Below are 18,480 nucleotides of genomic sequence, written 5' to 3'. Positions count from 1 at the left end.
CAGCCATTGATTGAGGTGGTGGGGCCACCCTGTTGTGTATATATAATCTAGGCCGTTCAGACCCTTCATCCAGTCCAGATGAAGGGTCAGGCTAAAATTCAGGCTATTTTGTTTTGCAACTCAGGTGGGCCACTGTAATTCAAGGGTGAGTGTTCCCTGCCAGCTCGTTCCCTTTTCGTGGCCCACATCAGTTTTGGATAAGTCTGAATTCTAGGTTTCAGAGGTTATCTGAGGTGAAACATATGATAGACAGGTTGGATCATGTAAATATACGTGGGCCCCACATTTGCCATTGGAGCACACCCATAATACGAAACACGAAGCCTCTTTACCTGTTTGTATTCATGGGAGAAAAAAAAATGGTGTTTTTCGGGAAATTACATTTCTATGAAACAGTAAGAAATGAAAAGAGATTTATCTTTACAGCTTTCAATAATATTTTTATAAAAAAAATCTTCATTTCCAAATGTGTTTGAAAAGAAAAAATTATATATAGTGTGCAACACATTGTCACACGTGACTCGTTGGCAAATATTGTTGGATAAACCCTGCAGATTTTAGGATGTATGCTATCATTGATTGATCCAGCGGATTCGAAAGTGTTTAAAAAGCGTACCTTGATCAGCCATGTCGCATATTGTTAGGGTTTGTACTTCGATCTTCCACTTCTACCACACTTACATTAGGTTGCACACACTAAAGGGAATAAATGTGTATGTAATGTGTGTCAATCAGACTGAACACTTTATATAAAAACAGGCCATGAGAAAATCCCATGCATAGTAGGACTCTCCCAAGCCCACAACTCCTCAATCACGGGGAGAGAAGCCTTCCCCTAACGCAACTCCATAAATAGTTGTTAATTGTACTTCATACCTATAATAAATTGTGTTCACCTATCAACTCCATGGGTCTCCCCCTGATGGTCATGTGATTGATCCAATCCGATCATTACAATGCCAGATGAAAATATGTTATTCATTACCCATAATTCTAACATTCTCTCACTTGAGACATTCATGGCATTCTTTAGTATTCAATGTATTATTTAGTATTTCCACAATAAGCTCAAAGCTTTACTAGATATTTTAATAAATCATGTGAAGTACTCTGAAATATCCGATCCATTAGAATTATTGATATTGAAATACGATAGTCATCACTTCAATTATCGAAGCGGGACTAGGCGTAATTACAATGCCACCATTCTCGACGACATGGTTACTGAAAGAATATGAAAATCTCATGTCAGGTGAAACTCGCATGCAGACTTCTAAACGGATCAATAATTTCCATCAAGAGATCCATGGCCTCAATCATAGCCAATTTTATTTGTTCATTTCATTGTATGCATACACAATAAGAACAGATGACAAAACTTGAATTGTCAATTAATCTTAATTTATTGAAATGTGTACATAACCTTAACATGTGTCCTCCCACTAACCCTGAGCACCTTATGATGCAATTATCAGGTAGAGTTTACAAGCATTTGATGATTATAGATCCTCATCCTTTCAAGGAACCATAGCGTGAGTTCCTTTGTTCCTATCTTAATTCAAAGAACTACAATACCGCAACGTCTAATGCCTACCTTCGTGATAGATATTAAAATTTTGTTCCAATGCATGATGTTGTAAGCACAACCATTGCACCCTATCGAGGTATAACACTCATGCCATGAAACAAAACCTAAAACTTGAACTCCCACTGATGAAGTATTCAATGTAGACCAAACTTATTCATCTTATCAGTTCCACCTGACCGGTGTTATCGTTCATGAGCTGAAAATATGTATCACATTTCCTTATTTATAGATCCTATACATACCCACAATTTCTCCCACAAGGATCACCAAGGCGTCTTTTCGGTCAAGAGTAGGCGCTTAAACTATCACAACACCGAGACTGACTCTTATTGTTCCTTCACTAGTCAAACAATTAGAGGGCATATATGATTTTGAGAGAAGATCTCATATTACGTATATCATTATTCTCTGAAATTTAATACAGATGTCTCCTCTCATTTTCAGGTCAAACTTTTCTCATGGACTCTCGGCTCAGTGTCCCGAATATCATTACAAGTACATCCACCTCAAAATGATAACATTACTTGTTCGGATTAGAAAACTAGGAATCAAACCTATTTATGATCATCACTTTTATTGTTGTCTGTAAATGAGGTTGCCATCATTCACGTCCATATGACATACACGATTAGAGTATCGAGGCCCTCAATCTAACATTAAATTTAGAAGAAATCCAAATGAATTATTTTATTTCAAATCACCATAAAATAAATGGAAGGGTTTCAAAAATTCAAATGCATCCTATTATATATATTTAAAAGAAATACAAAATCATTCGAATCGATTCTCCTACTTGAAAGCCACCCATTGATAACGTAGCGCTCCATATCACTGGGTCTCTGGCTCCTGAGGTACCACTCCATGAGATACATGATGTGAGTCTACGATCCAGAATCAATCTACATCATGACAAATGTGTGTCAATTAAATCATCAGAAACTGTCAGACACGAATCTTTACACTTACTTTTATTCCTATTCTTCTTGACTCAAGCTTTGTACCCATGACATTATTTCTTTAAGTGACCCTTCTGATCACAAAAGTAGCAGGGTCTGACTACTTTCCTTTCTTTAGATTATTGTTATGAGACGAGTACGCGAGATAAGCACTTTCTTGTCGCTCTCACCTAAGCCTATCTTCCTCTTACACATAGTGTGATATCAACTCAATAAAGGTCAATTTTTCTTTCTGAGTATTATAATTGACCTTGAAAGTGTTGAAGCTGGAAGGAAGAGAGATCAATACTAAATAGACTACCAGGCCTTCCAGAATATTCAACTGAAGTGCCCTTAACTTAGCCGCGAGATCAACCATCTTTAAAATGTGCTCTCTAATTCCATCTCCACTATAGTTCATAAATATGAGTTCAAAGAGAATCGTTATAGCCTCTACCTTATTGGATTTAGTAAACCTCTTTTCAATTTCTTCGATGAATTCTTTCACGTTCTCCTTCTCGGGTATACCCCACGAAAAGACTTAGGAGACTTAGGAATAGAATGTCTAATAATCTTTATACTTAGCTTGTTAATCTGTTTCCACCTGTTATATTTGGCAATATCACAGGCAGGGTTGGATACAGTTGGTTTTGGAGGTTAATCCCTATTAAGGGCCAAGTCTAATTTCATACATCCAAGATTTATCTCTAATGCATCTTTCCATTCTAAAAAGTTAGTGCCATTAAGGTATGGAAGCCTTTAATTTTGGAGAAAATGAATAAAAAATTCATTACTGCAATACATAAGACATGCAACAACTAACATAAGATAAAATGTCACATTTCAAACTTTAAACATCAAATAAAAGACACTTATTGAACTAAACTTTATCTAACAACCGGGCAGTCGACTAGATTATCCATGATGACAGGCCTAATTATCAAATCATGGTGTGAAACTCAATGCATCATTGTGACCCCTTCCTTTGGGCCGATATCACAATACGTGAGTGTTCTTCACAATATGAGGTTGGCTGAATATCAACAACGCAAGCCTAAACAGTCCAACACCTTTGATGTAAGATGGACCATCTGATTCTTCACTATTAATACCATGCACCCCACCATGTTTGACTCCAGCTAGTCAACAAACTCCTTTGAGTTAAACACTGCCTATTTGGATACAAACGACACCTCATGGGTCCTTAATACATGATGGTTGCACCATGCCCTTAAATCTAAGATACAATGGGTATCCTTATTGGAAGTGCAAACCAAAGCCCTACATTTACTGTGACTATTCATCTTCCAAAGCACAGCAACACTTCCCATGAAGATGCTCTTGGAAGATGAAAATGCTTGTGTATTTTCTAGGAACATTTAAGTGTTAGAAGCTCCTAGCAGGGGCAATTTTGTCTTTTCACCTTACATTCAAATGCCTATAAATTGGCATCTTGTGTATCCGGTTGAGGCAAGCAAAGCAAGCAAGTCAATAGCAAGTGTGAGAAGTTTGCAGCAGCAAAACAGTTTAAAAGAATAAAAATTCTGTTTTTCTTCTCTCTTTCTTCCTTCTGCATCAGATTTCTGAGTTGTGCCAAGGCTTTGTAAAGCCAAGAAAAGCTCTGGCTTATACAGCCAACAAACTGGTATCAGAGCCTAGTTGTTTTTCCAGAAGAAGTTTCCAACAGGTTTTTCAGCTAAGTACAAATTTTTTCTGAATAAAAAAATAAAAATAAAAAAATAAAAATAAAAACAAAATAAAATCTGTTCAAAAATCATATTGCAAAGCCAAGTTTTGTTCTCCAGGTTGAAGTTGCCAGCAATTTTTTCAGCCAAAAAAAATCAGATTTCAAGAAAAAATTTGTCCAAATATATATATATATATATATATATATATATATATATATATATATATATATATATATATATATATATATATATAAGTTCAAAAGTTTTTTTTCAGCTAAAAAATCTGTTTTTTAAATAAATAAAAAAAATCAGATTTCAAAAGTTTTTCTAGCTAAGAAAAAAAATATGTTTTCTATTGCATCTCTCTCTCCCTTCATTTAACAAAAATATATATATATATATCAGTCATTCCTTCTTTAAAAAAATAAAAAAAAGATGGTCAGCTCAATCCAGCCACAGGTTCCTAAGTTGTCTAAGAACAACTATGAAAAGTGGTGCATCCAAATGAAAGCGTTACTCGGGTCGCAAGAACCATAGGAGATCGTCACTGATGGGTATGTAGAACCCACTATGGAGGAAGAAGCCGCCTTCCCCAACGAAGAAAAGACCGCTCTCAAAAATCAAAGGAAGAAAGACAACTAGGCTTTGTTCCTCCTCTATCAAGGGTTGGATGAATCAACCTTTGAAAAGATTACCGAAGCGATATTAAGCAAGCAAGCTTGAGATACCCTTGGCACCACCTTCAAAGGTGTTGATCGAGTGAAGCGGGTTCGCCTTCAAACACTAAGAGCCGAGTTCGAAGCGACGCACATAAAGGAAGGTCAAAGTATCTTTGACTACTTCTCACATCTAATTGTTATTATTAACAATTTAAAAAGAAATGGTGAAAAAGTTGAAGACATACGTGTCAAGGAAAAGGCATTGCGATTTCTCACAACCAAGTTTGAGCATGTGGTTGTGGCAATCGAAGAATCAAAGGACTTGGAAAAACTATCCATTGAAGAACTGATGGGATCGTTGCAAGTGCATGAGCAACGAATGCAAAAGAATGCTGGTTCAACGATTGAACATACCTTAGAGTCTAAGTTGACTCTAAATGAACAAAAGAATGACCATACACAACGAGGCGGCCGTGGCACTAGCAATCGTGCAAGAGGCAGAGGGCCTGGATATCATCCAAGCCATCAACAAAATCAACAAAAGTTTACCAGTTTCCTTGGAAAAGGAAATGGTAGAGGCCAGTTCATACATAGTCGGGAAAACACAAAGAACGTTCAATGCCACAATTGCAAGAAATTCGGCCATTATGCCTCCAAGTGTTGGAGCAAAGTGGATCAAGATGAACGATCCAACTATGCCGAAGCATCACAACATGAACAAGAAAACTCTACACTCCTCGCATAAGAAAAGGCATGTGAAAGGCCAGATGTGTGGTATCTCGACACGGGTGGAAGTAACCACATAAGTGGTAACAAAGAACTGTTCGTGAAACTCACAGAAGGAGTTCGTGGCAACGTGAGTTTTAGTGACTCATCAAAGGTACCCGTGATAGGCAAAGGAAAAGTTAAAATTTATCAAAAAAATGGTGAGCCAAATTACATCTCTAATGTGTATTACGTACCAAACATGAAAAATAACATCCTCAGTATCAGCCAACAGTATCGGCCAACTCCTTGAGGAGGGGTATGTCATACACATGGAGAGTTATTCTCTCTCTATAAGAAATGCTCACAGAAGACTTGTGGCTCAAGTCCAAATGGCGAAGAATCGCATGTTTCCACTTCATATTAACACAGGCTGAGAAGTGTTTCTATGGAATCGTGAAGAATGATTCATGGAGATGGCATCTTCGCTTTGGGCATCTCCATTTCAGTGGCCTTAAACTCTTATCCACATCAAGCATTGTGTATGGCTTGCTGGCTATTGAAGCTCCAGAACATGTGTGTGAGGCGTGCATACTCGGCAAGCAACAAAGGAATTCCTTCCCAAGTGGAGTGTCCAGAAGAGCAAAGGAACCACTTCAATTGGTTCACACTGATATTTGCAAACCACTTGAAACACCCTCTCTTGGAGGTAATAAATATTTTATTATCTTCATTGATGATTTCAGCAGAAGACTTTGGGTGTATTGCATCAAAGAAAAATCTTTCGCTTTCACTATCTTTAAAATTTTCAAAGCTCGTGTTGAAGTTGAATGTGGTCAAAAAATTAAAGCACTCAGATCTGACAGAGGTGGAGAGTACAACTCAAATGCATTTCGAGATTTTTGCAAAAAACAAGGCATCAAGCAACAACACACTGCAACCTACACGCCACAACAGAATGGCATTGCGGAACGGAAGAACTGCACTATCCTCGACATGACGAGGACCATGCTAAAGGAGAAAGGCCTGTCAAAGAACTTTTAGGCAGATGCAATTGCATGTACTGCCTACTTGCTCAATCGGTGTCCAACCAATAGCATCAGAAACATAACACCACAGGAGGCATGGAGTGGCTACAAACCAAGCGTGGCACGCCTAAGGATCTTTGAGTGTGTTGCCTACGCTCAAGTTCTAGAAGCAAGAAGAAGGAAGCTTGATAATCGGGACGAAAAATGCATTTTCATCGACTACAGTGAAGAATCTAAAGCTTACAAGCTCTACAATCCACTAACCAATAAAGTAGTGGTGAGTAGAGATGTGATCTTTAGTAAGGAAAAAGCTTGGAAATGGAACGATGAAGAATCGACCAAGGATATTCTAGTCGAAACAGAAGAACATGAAAAAAGGCATGACCGTCAAGAGCAAACGTCCGCAACACCTTCTTCGGCTGTATCATCAGTACACAGAAGTCCAGGAGTACATTCCATCACTCCTGAAAGCACTCTATGAAGTCAAAATTCGGTCAGCTCGTCCTCACCCATGGCACCTATAAAAATGAATAGCCTAAGCGACATCTATGAGCAAACTGAAGAGGTCAATCTTTTCTGCCTATATGCAGATCATGAGCCCCTGACATTTCAAGAGGCCATAAAAAAAGAATGTTGGAGAATTGCTATGAAAGAAGAAATTCATGTCATTGAGAAAAATGACACATGGGAGTTGATTACGCTTCCTAATGGTCAAAAAACTATTGGCGTCCAATGGGTGTACAAGATCAAGCGAAATGTTGATAGTGAAATCGATCGCTACAAGGCAAGGCTCGTAGCAAATGGCTATAAACAGAAGTACGGGGTGGACTATGAAGAAGTCTCCGCTCCTGTTGCTCACCTTAACACTGCGAGGATGATTATCTCCCTTACAGCCCATCACAGTTGGATGATCTATCAACTGGATGTGAAATCTATATTTCTGAATGAAATTCTAGAAGAAGAGGTATATGTTGACTAGCCTGAAGGCTTTGTTATGCAAGGGGAGGAACACAAGATGTATCGACTGAAGAAAGCCCTCTATGGGTTGAAGCAAGCTCCACATGCTTGGAATGCACGCATCGACAACTATCTTCAAGAGAACGGCTTCACCCAATATCCATATGAGCATGTAGTTTATATCAAGAAGAATGCTCATGGTGATATGCTTATAGCATGCCTATATGTTGATGATTTGTTGTTTACAGGAAACAGCAGACCGATGTTTAACGAATTCAAGAAGGCTTAAGGAGTTTGAGATGACTGACAAAAGTCTGATGTCCTTTTTCCTAGGCATTGAAGTGAAGCAACAACATGGTGGCATCTATATATCTCAGAAGAAGTATGCCAAGGAATTGCTTGAAAAGTTCAATATGGCCAATTGCAATGCCATAAATACGCATATCGCAACGGGCTTAAAACTAACAAAGGACAGAGAAGGAAGAAGCGTTGACTCAACTATGTTCAAGAGTCTGATTGGAAGCCTAAGGTACCTCACAATCACAAGGCCGGATATCATATACGGTGTTGGGCTTCTAAGTAGGTACATGGAAGCACCAAAAGAATCACACTGGCTAACCGCAAAAAGAATCCTCAAGTACGTCAAAGGAACAATGGAATTCAGTCTTTTCTATCCATACGATGATGAAGCAATGTTGTATGGATACTCAGACGGTGATTCGGGAGGTGACCAAGATGAAAGAAAGAGCACCACTGGCTATGTATTCTATCTCGGAACGACTGCTTTCACATAGAATTCGAAGAAGCGGAGTGTGGTCGCCTTGTCCACATGTGAAGCAGAGTACATGGCAGCATCATCCACTGTCTGTGAGGGAATTTGGTTGAGAAACCTAATAAAGGAGTTGAAGCATCCGCAGGAAGAATCCACAGTCATATATGTGGATAACAAGTTGGCAATCAAGCTAGCTAAAAATCCAGTGCAACATAGAAGAAAAAACACATTGATATCCGATACCATTTTCTGAGAGATCATGTGAAGCAGAAAACGATGAAATTAGAGTATTGTCATACTACGGAACAAGTGGCGGATATTTTCACAAAGGCATTGCCGACAGATGCATTCAAACGACTAAGAACGATGCTCGGAATCAAGCCAGTTTTGGTTTGAAGGGGAGTGTTGGAAGTGCAAACCAAAGCCCTGCATTTACTATGATTGTTCATCTTCCAAAGCACAGCAACACTTCCCATGAAGATGCTCTTGGAAGATGAAAATGCTTGTGTATTTTCTAGGAACATTTAAGTGTTAGAAGCTCCTAGCAGGGGTAGTTTTGTCTTTTCACCTTACATTCAAATGCCTATAAATTGGCATCTTGTGTATCCAGTTGAAGCAAGCAAAGCAAGCAAGTCAATAGCAAGTGTGAGAAGTTTGCAGCAGCAAAACAGTTTAAAAGAATAAAAATTCTATTTTTCTTCTCTTTCTTCCTTCTGCATCAGATTTCTGAGTTGTGCTAAGGCTTTGTAAGGCCAAGAAAAGCTCTGGCTTACACAACCAACAATCCTTAGTCATGGCCACTTTAATGGAACACGTAATCAAGAGTATCTACCTAGCCCCGTAAACTAAGAGTCCACTCGTTCCAATTGCCCCTAATGGATATTCTCAATGCCCCTTAGACAAAGAGACGAGTGAACTCAGCCATATGGATCATTGTCATCCATCTAGAACCAGTCGTTCACAGGAATCACCACAGTGAAGGGAGGTTCCCTCTATGGAAGCTGCATGCACTGCCCCTACCTATCACCTCCTTTGACGTCGACAACGGATGATAGCCAACGTCAATGTCGAACCTCACAGCCGCATAGATTATAGGGGAAAGAAGAGGGAAGGAGGTAGATTCCGCCATTAATGGCAGACGGCGTGCATCACCCTTGAAAATGAAGAAGAGGGAAGGTTAATGCTACTCTTTCAAGGCGATTAGGGTGTGGCTGCGAAACGCATCTCTCATGGCTGCCTTAGCAATCATCCAAGGTCGCTGCCCAAAAGGCAAAACCCACCACCATTGCCTCTATTTCTCAATTATAGGTGTCATTCGAACATGTCATCAGCCTAAAATGAAATCGTGATCAACGGGCACTAACAATCCGAATCCGATAGCCGCTATGTGGATGGATTCCGGGTCGCGGCTTCTCCTGCCAATACTTTGAGAAGATGGCGACATCCTCAATCTGGCTTCCAAAGAACAACCACTAATCTTTGTATATAAACCCCAATTTTGGCACAGTAGGTTGGTTGTTCCTTTTTCTGTCTGAAGAAGAGTAATCAGTGTCCATGACTGCTTTGATCGGCAGTAAGAATGACACACGCTGAGGCCGTCGTCGAAAACGGAGCCGACACCTTGCTTCAAAACTGCTATGAAAACCAGCAGCAGCTCGCAGCTGCCTCAGTCGGGATTTCCAAAACCCTTCACCTGTGATTATGGTATGGAGATATGACGGTAGTTAGAGATCTGTTGCGTGAAATACCCAATCACCTTCAACAGCAAGGCTGGGATTTCATATATCCGAAATCAAATGTTGTCCAGAGATGGTGCTTGTTGGATTCCGATGGCGGCATTAGATTTCAGTCCGAATTCCCTATTTGTCGTCAGGATTTGACAACCTCCGATCAAATCCAGAAACAAAGCCCAAAATTGATGCTTAGTTTGCCCTAATACCACATGTTAGATAAACCCCGCAGTGGATTGCAAAATCTATACTAGCATCAATCCAAGGGATCCGAATGTGTTTAGAAAGCATACCTTGGTCGGTCATCTCACAGATTGTTAGCGTTTGTGCGTCAATCTTCCGCCTCTACCACACTTACATCAAGTTGCACGCTCTAAAGGGGAGAAACGTGTGTCGATTAGAGGACCGAACATATAGAAACGAGTCATGAGAAAATCCCACCCATCGTAGGACTCTCCCAAGCCTACAGCTCCTCAATCACGGAGAGAGAAGCCTTCTCCCAACGCAACTTCATAAAGAGTTATCAATAGTGCTTCATGGCCATAATATATTATATACACTCATCAATTACATAAACCCCACCCTTTTGATCACCAGATAAAACTATAACATTCATGTCCATAAGTCCAACGGATATAAAACATAAGTACCTGTGGAATGCTTGAAGATAGTTGATCACAATGTTCCACAATGTGGCATGTTGAGACGTGGCACAAGTGGAGCGCTTGAAGTCAAATGACTGCTCATGTGGCACATCTGCAAACGTGGGGTGCTAGAAGATGTGGTAGCCGGTGTTGCAACAATGGCGCGTTGGGGGTGTATGGTACATTATAATGGGTGATTATACATGTCGCACATGTAGTACATTGGCACCTGCACGATGCTTTAAGATGGACTGTGGAACATGTGGGGGCACATACATGCCCCTAAATGTGAGGCAATTGAAGGAGTTGGCAGCGCATGTTACATATCCCACACATTGGGGCATGCCGCACATGAGGTTCTTCGAGATCAGTGGCCATGTGGCACATATGACTCAATTGCACATTGCACACGGCACATTAGGTTGCGTCGCACATTAAAATATGACTACCCTAAAAGATGGGTGATGGAACGTGTGATGCTGCTTTATGATGGAGGCATATGCTGCATATGTAGGGAACTTGAAGATAGCTGTTTGCATGCCAGGGGTACTTAGAAGTTGGGCAGTAGCACATATGACAACCGTGTGGGGGCACTTTACGAAAATAGAACCTCTTAAGGTGGGCCACACCTCCGGCCAATGGTAGAGGGATGGCCATAATCTTCTCTGACTGAATGTATTTGGGTAACATATTTCCAGATGCTAGGAATTGTTAAGTGGCTGGTGTCGAGATAGTTTTAATAAATGAGAGAAGCAAGCAAGCATAGGGCTTCGCCCTATCTGTTCACCACTTCTGCCCCATCACATGATGATCTAGGCCATTCATTTTATGGGACAAGAAAAGTTTTATCACTCATTAGAGATCTAACCATGCATTAAAATAAGTTACGAACAATGGTCTAAGAAAGCAGCTACTAGCTCACCTTCCTACGTACGGTGAGGATCTCTGATCAGGGAGAATTCTACCATATGGGCTCAATAGAGTGGGCCCCAGATGAATCATCTGATCAACACCGGGTGAGGCATAAGCCAGATTGGACTAGCGTTGCCATTTATGCTCTTTAATAGCTGTTATAATGGGTGGGAGAAGCTTGTAATGGGAAAATTCTCACTTCATATCCTGCAAAACAAACCATCAGCAGCAACGGGTAAAACGAGATCATACGCTGGAGCCTGCAAGACTAGGATGCCGTATAGTAAGATCTCCAGAGCACAAGTCGCACATCTGAGACTGTTCATTTTGTTGCCTTACTGTAGATGGCCATTTTCTTGGATGATCCAAGATATCTAATCAGTCACCTTCAAAGAAAGGTTGGAATGCCAAATCATAAACAGTCAAACACTTAGAAGTATTTTTTTTTTAATTTTAAATCAAGTGATCCACTAGAGGGCTCACCATATGAACATCCCTGATTGACACATTACCCTGACAAGCACGGAATGGAGAAAAAGCTAGACCATGTCATCTCCCCCCAGAAACAACACCTTCAACGCTGGTGAATTATCCATTACAAGCAGCTTTTGATGTAATGTATGAAACCAGTTATGTATCACCCCATGTACCGGAACCGGCATCACACAAGTGATACCAGCCCAATATAGAGGCATTGGTGGTGTGACCCATATGGTACCGAACCAATTTCCAAACTTAGTTTGCAGAGGGTGAAATCCATCTTCCATCACTTTCTTGAGAATGGAAACTGCAGCCTTAAATATGACAAAACTCCAATGAAAGGGCCCCTTTTATGAGGATGGATTGTGGCTCACCAACCCAGATTGTGTGACTTTCGAATCATCTATGACCATATGCGATGAATCAAAGGATGTATGCAGGCAATAAAAGCTAGCCAAATAAAGATTAGGAACATCTAACAACTTAATTGGTTTTGGATCAGATCAACGGTCTGATGACAGGTATGGACCCTAATCTGTGGTTCGGTTAGACTGTGTGGTTCCACAAACACATGGCTTTATTATTTAGTTGGTTGTTCGAATTAGAGCAGGTATAACTTGCAGAACAACTCTCCTACATATTTTCATCACTTTGTGGACCATCTTTTGAGGCATCAAACAATGTCTGAATGACAAAAATATTGGTGGCAGGAGTCCAACGATGTACAACAACAACAAAAAATGCCCTTAAAAAGCTTCCAAAGTTATCTTTGGAGGGAGTCCAAGATTATGCAATTCTAATATCGTTGGCAAGGTGTTCCATAACGGTAATGGTGGCCGCAACGGCCACCACTGTTACCTTTACGTTACGGGGCATAATGGCTGTTACGGCCTTTACGGTCTCTCTTTTTTTATTTTTTTATTTATTGAAAAAACACCCGAAAAACCTGTATTTGCCCCGTAATGTTGATTAAAAGTATGAAAAACATGTATATGTCTCGTAATAGACCATTATGGGGCTATTATGGCCTTTATAGGAGACGTAACGTGCCGTTAATGGCAATTACAGGTCATTTTTTCCATAACGGCTGTTACAGCCTTTACAACCCCGTAACGCGTAACGGTTGCCACCGTTACCCTTACGTAACAGCCTTTACGGCACACCATGATCGTTGGAGATATTATTGATTTTCAAAAGATATGGGGGAGGAATTAAAAGATATTTTGGTCATTGATAATATGTCTTAAAATACACAGTTAGGATTAGAGGATATGTATGGTTAGAATTATATTAAAGTGTCCCTTGCTTAAGAAATAAGTATACCATGCAAAAATAAATAAACGATTTCATTGGCTTAGCAGGTGTTGCCTCTTTTTCTTACCATTTTTCTTTTTCTTATCTCTTTTTTTTTTTTTGGTTTGTTTTTTGCATGGGAAACATTGTAATTAGTTGCATGACAGGTGGTTTGATTTTCAAGAAAAAGGCATGTACCTGCATCCAAATCAAAGTTCTCCTTTGTTTTAGATTTGAATCATTTGATTGCTTCAAACTTTACATATCAAATTCTCTCACCTTCTCTGATTTGGTTCTGTTAACTTTTTAGTGAAGAGAACCACTCAACAGATAGGACCCACCATCAGTTGGCCTTGGGCCAAAACCAAGTGTGACAATTTATCAGCTCAACTAGTTGCTTGAAATTGGAAGATTAGAACAAAAAATCGCTTCGGATGGGAAGAGTCTATCATGACAAGTTCTTTTTCAATTCTTGGCCCATAGCCTATGCACTTGGGGCCATCGTTTGATTGGTTCATACCACCATATTAAGGGTATTTTCGATCATTTTATTTGGATATCGGCAATTTCCCAAAATTGAAATCCTAAATTGCAAGAAAAGCAAATGAATCATAAATAAAGGCCCAAAAAGCAGTAGCTATACATGAAAATGGATACTCAATTTACATGTAAATGGGCCTGGGGTAGAAATCCCTGGCCCCTGTGGATTTTTGCCTGTAGGACTCACCGAGACCGTCAAAGCATGCTCTTCAAAACAGTATGCTGAAAATGCAAAATGAAAATATGGGCACAACATATCCAACTCCACCACGGCGTTCACCTACATGGCACCATGAAAATGTTTGATTATTGGCTGAAAACAAACTGCATTTACAATTTTAAAATCACTTGAGCTTGTAAATAAGCACAGTATCAGACGAGCACATCCAACTCAGAAGTGAATGCAAACACCTATCAGTTTAGAGTCGAGTAGTATTCGACACCCATATTAGCTACTCCCAAGTTCTAACAAAGACCCCGTACAGCCAAGCACATGATTGGCTATCTGTGGCATGGTTTAATGGTGCATTCGGATATACTACAGATCGCAGACAGGGCCATGATTAGCAATCTTGCATGGTCTAACAGTAAATTTGGATGTACAGTGAATTGCAGGAAGGGCTGTGCATTTGACTTTTGAGACAGTGCAGAAATAGGAGCCTCACTGTACAAGGCAACATTTTCCACCTCTGCCCCATTAAAAAGGGACATGTTTTAACTGTGCATTTGGATGTACAACAGATCGCAGGCAGAGCCACGATTAGCTATCTTGCATGGTCTAACAGTAATTTTGGATGTGCAGCAAGTCGCAGGAAGGGCTGTGCATTTGATTTTTGAGGCAGCACAGAAATAGGAGCCTCACTGGTAATATTTTCCACCTCTGCCCCATTAAAAACGGAGATGTTTAGGGTTTGCCCTGAAACTTTCCAAATATTGATTTGGATGCCAGACTATTTATTTCAGCCTTTCTTTTTTACACTTTTTGAATAAGTCTGGCTTGTCCTTTCACCTCCATTAGGGATGCCATTGGAGGTGATCGAAGCCTGTTTTTGTTGTGCAATTCATTTTTTGGGTTTTTTTAGATGACCAACTTGTCCTTTGTCTCCACTTGGGGAAATTCAAAGGTCACGATGGAAGTCAGTTTTTATTAGAAAGATAACTCTTTTTGGGTTTTTTGAAAAAGTCCCCACTGGCAGAACGGGGTTCCATAGGGTTTTTATCGCAAATATATTCTAGAATAGGTCCAGCTCGCTCTATTGTCTCTATAGGGGATTTCCAATGGTTACAATCAGATCCAGTTTTTATTGAAACAAATTTGGATGATTTTTTAAAAAAATAAGATCTGATCTGTTGTGTTGCAATCTGATGGTTGTGATCAGGATTGGTTTTTTTAAAAAATTAAAATTTAAAATTTAAAAAAATAACAGTTTCCTTCCAACTTTTCTCTTTTCTTTTCCTCACCAATTTCTCCCTCTCTTCTCTACACCTTCTCTTTTACTTCCTTTTCATCCCTCATCTCATTTCTTTCGTCATCTCACCTTCTTCTCTCATCTATCTCTTTCATTCCACTTTTATATCATCCCGTCTTGTGTTTTAAGTATCGACAATATCAGCCGATATATCCCACGATATATCTTGTATCCCACATGTGCGATTCAAAACACACAAGTGGTGGAATATATCATTTTCGATCTTCTTCTTTTTTTTTTTCTACAAATCATGTTAAATCAGTGTCAAATTGTTAGAAATCCATGATTTTTCATGTTTTGCATGAAAAATGATGGATTGGGAGCTTCGATTTTGAGATTTAGAGGAGATGGGCCGAGTTGCAGAAAAAAAAAAAAAATCAAAATTTCCAAATTTCTCACAAATAGGTAGCGATTTTTGTGTCCAATCATAAAATCAAACATGTACATAACCTGATTTAGTGATTATTCTATTGCTTTTGAATGTATTGCTTGTGTTTCCACACATCTTCTTACATTTATAAATTATATGAATATACTTGCATCAATTCAGTTAGACATCACATAGATTAGGCCCCCATAAAAATAAAACCTATCATGTGCACTTGTTTTTTGTAATATTTTGATTCACAAGTATGTATTGATATCTTTTTTAACAATTACTTAAGTTTCATTGAAAAATTCAACCAATTTCCCAATGTTTCCCCATGTTTCAAACAACAACTATACAGTACGCGATACAACCGATGTATCCCATGTGATAACTGATACATATCCGTATCCCAAGAGAGCGATACGTAACGCGATACCAATATTTCGAACACTAATCCCGTCTTCTCCTTTTCATTTCATTTTCTCCTCCCCACTTTCCTCTCACTCTCATTTTCTCTCTTCTCACCTCTCATTTTCTCTCCTCACTCCCCCTCATTGCCTTTCTCATTCTCTCATACCCTTACTTTTCCCTATTTTTCTCATAATCATGTACTTCTCATTTTTCTCATTCACCCTTATCCCATATTCGCATCGCTCTCATTTTCTCATTCCCTTTTCATTTCTCATTTATTTTGGCCTATTTTATCATTTATCTATCTTCATCTCGTCGCTTCAAGCAACCTTCACTATCGCTAATTGATGGAGAATCTCTTCCACACATCACATATATGCAAAAGTGAGGGGGGGTGGCGCATAACATGTCCCCCTGATTTTAGCACGGTCGGGTCCCAAACCTCCAATTCTTTCTCCTATTTGTATTCCCCCTTCATTTCGTCCAGCAACACCTCTCTCTCTCTCTCTCTCTCTCCCTCTCTCTCTCTCTCTCTCTCTCTCATCCCTTTGTACCATTCTTCCCTCTCCTTTTTTTTTTCATCCTTATTTCTTATTCTCTCTTTTTAACCTTATCAGCCTACACCATGGCAAAGCTCCTCTTTTTTTCTTTTTTCTTTTTTTGTTTTTGGATGTAGACAATCCTCTTTTTAGGCTTTGGAGGTGGGCGATGGCTTTCCCATGCCATTGGCCCCCACGTATCCCTTTTATGCGGTGGCATTCTCACCCACTTTTCCCACATGTTGGTTTCCAGAAAAGAAATGGGCCCAATTTGTGCGAGGCCCGCAAGACACGATAGCTTTTCTCCAAGGGGAGGTGCCCACTTCTTGGACTCATTCAGGTCCATGGCGTAGGCCAAACTTATTTTTAGGTTCCCATGATGCATCTTGGAACCATTCCCTTCCTTGGGACTCACTTCTTCTTGAATGGGTCCATTTCTCCTAACTTGTTGGATGCTCTTGGGCTTTCCAAATATATGCCCACTTGAACTCTTTCTTTCCTTCCTTGGGATGAGCATGGGCTTTCTCTTGAAATTTTGGGTTTTCCAAACCCCAATGGACCCACTTGCAATGTGGTGTGTCCATTCCTTGGGTTTTCTTGGACCCTTGAAATGGACACATACATGCTTGGCCCTTTTCTTTCCTTTTTTCGCCATGATGGTTTTCTCATTTGTGCATGATTTTGTGTGGGAAACTTCACATGGGCACACTCGTCCAAGCATAGGACAATTTATGGTTGGGATTTTGAATCCCCTTTTGAATGCTTTAAGGTCCAGCTATAAATCAGCTTCTTATTTGATTGTAAGAAAGAATTTTGGGCTTTTCTTGATACTTGGATGGCTCACTAGTGATTAGAACTTTTCAATGATGGATGTGAGCAATTTAGGCCTATTCTTGGCGTATTAAGCCCAAAAGTTTTTTTTTTTTCACTTGAATACATGCATGGACTATTGGGCCTTTTAGAAAATGAACGCACGTGATAATACAAGGCCCTACTTTGGAGCGATGGTTCACCATTTTGTAAAGTTGATCCCCATCTCCTTTTGCGTTGGGGCCCATTCATCGGTAGGCCCAACCATGTTAGGGGTAACTTGTCACACTTGAAACAAATGGAGAAGCATTGGAGTTGGACTCACAAGACCTCTTTGGATGGGCCTACGTGCTTTTCGGATCAAGCTTCTTTTGAATGGGAGCTCATGTTAGTCTCTTGATGGACTTTGCTTTGAGAACTAGCACCCACTGCTAGGCCATTAGTTGGGCTAGAGGTACACTTGAGTCACCTAATGGGCTTCCTTGGAAGACTTAGAGCCCTCGAATTTCCTTTAGGTCCTTTCCCCGCCTAGAAGGCATGTGGATCACTTACACAGGCCCCACTTAGGAAATTGCGGAGTCCTAAAGCCCTCTAAGCACTCCCTTAGAATGAACACTTGAGGGCAAGCCTATTGATGATTCAAGTAAGCCCAAACTCCCACCCATGTGGCCAAGAGGGCCGTGTGGGAATGAAGTGGGCCCATTCTAGCCCATACAAGCATTCAAGAAGAAAGAATACCACCCATGTGGCCAAGAAGGCCATGTAAGAATGAAGTGGGCCTATACTAGCCCAACTGAGCATTCAAGTAGAAAGAATTCCACCCATGTGGCCAAGAGCGCCATGTGAAAATGAAGTGGGTCCATTCTAGCCCGTCCATGATTGAAAGGAGGAAACTTCTCACACTTGGGTTTGCATTGGTCTACCCATGAGAGAAAGGGCACGTCTTATGC

General features: G+C 40.1%; 1 protein-coding gene and 1 long non-coding RNA gene across 4 annotated transcripts in view; one reads left to right on the top strand and one right to left on the bottom strand.

Annotated features, from left to right (window-relative positions):
- Positions 1-2,130: 2,130 nt before the first annotated feature.
- LOC131240158 (uncharacterized GPI-anchored protein At1g61900-like) overlaps positions 2,131-18,480 on the bottom strand; it is a 38,529-nt gene continuing 22,179 nt past the window's right edge. Inside the window, exons 8-10 of one of the 3 annotated variants that reach the window (XR_009168641.1) lie at positions 14,119-14,211; positions 10,713-11,825; positions 2,131-2,487 (exon numbers count right to left, since the gene is read on the bottom strand). Coding sequence is in view for 2 of the 3 variants with exons in the window: in XM_058238233.1 (XP_058094216.1) it covers positions 14,141-14,211 (71 nt within the window). In the remaining variant the exon portion in view is untranslated. Of the gene's footprint in view, positions 2,488-10,712; positions 11,826-13,980; positions 14,212-18,480 lie in introns of those variants that run through there. The other 2 variants (XM_058238233.1, XM_058238232.1) reach the window with 2 other exon arrangements.
- Positions 13,076-13,439, top strand: LOC131240160 (uncharacterized). Its single transcript, XR_009168642.1, has 2 exons — positions 13,076-13,214; positions 13,248-13,439. It is a non-coding gene; the product is annotated as an uncharacterized LOC131240160 (long non-coding RNA).

This window comes from Magnolia sinica, chromosome 3, assembly GCF_029962835.1.
Source record: "Magnolia sinica isolate HGM2019 chromosome 3, MsV1, whole genome shotgun sequence".
Taxonomy (NCBI): domain Eukaryota; kingdom Viridiplantae; phylum Streptophyta; class Magnoliopsida; order Magnoliales; family Magnoliaceae; genus Magnolia; species Magnolia sinica.
This window is presented reverse-complemented; position numbering and strand designations above follow the sequence as displayed.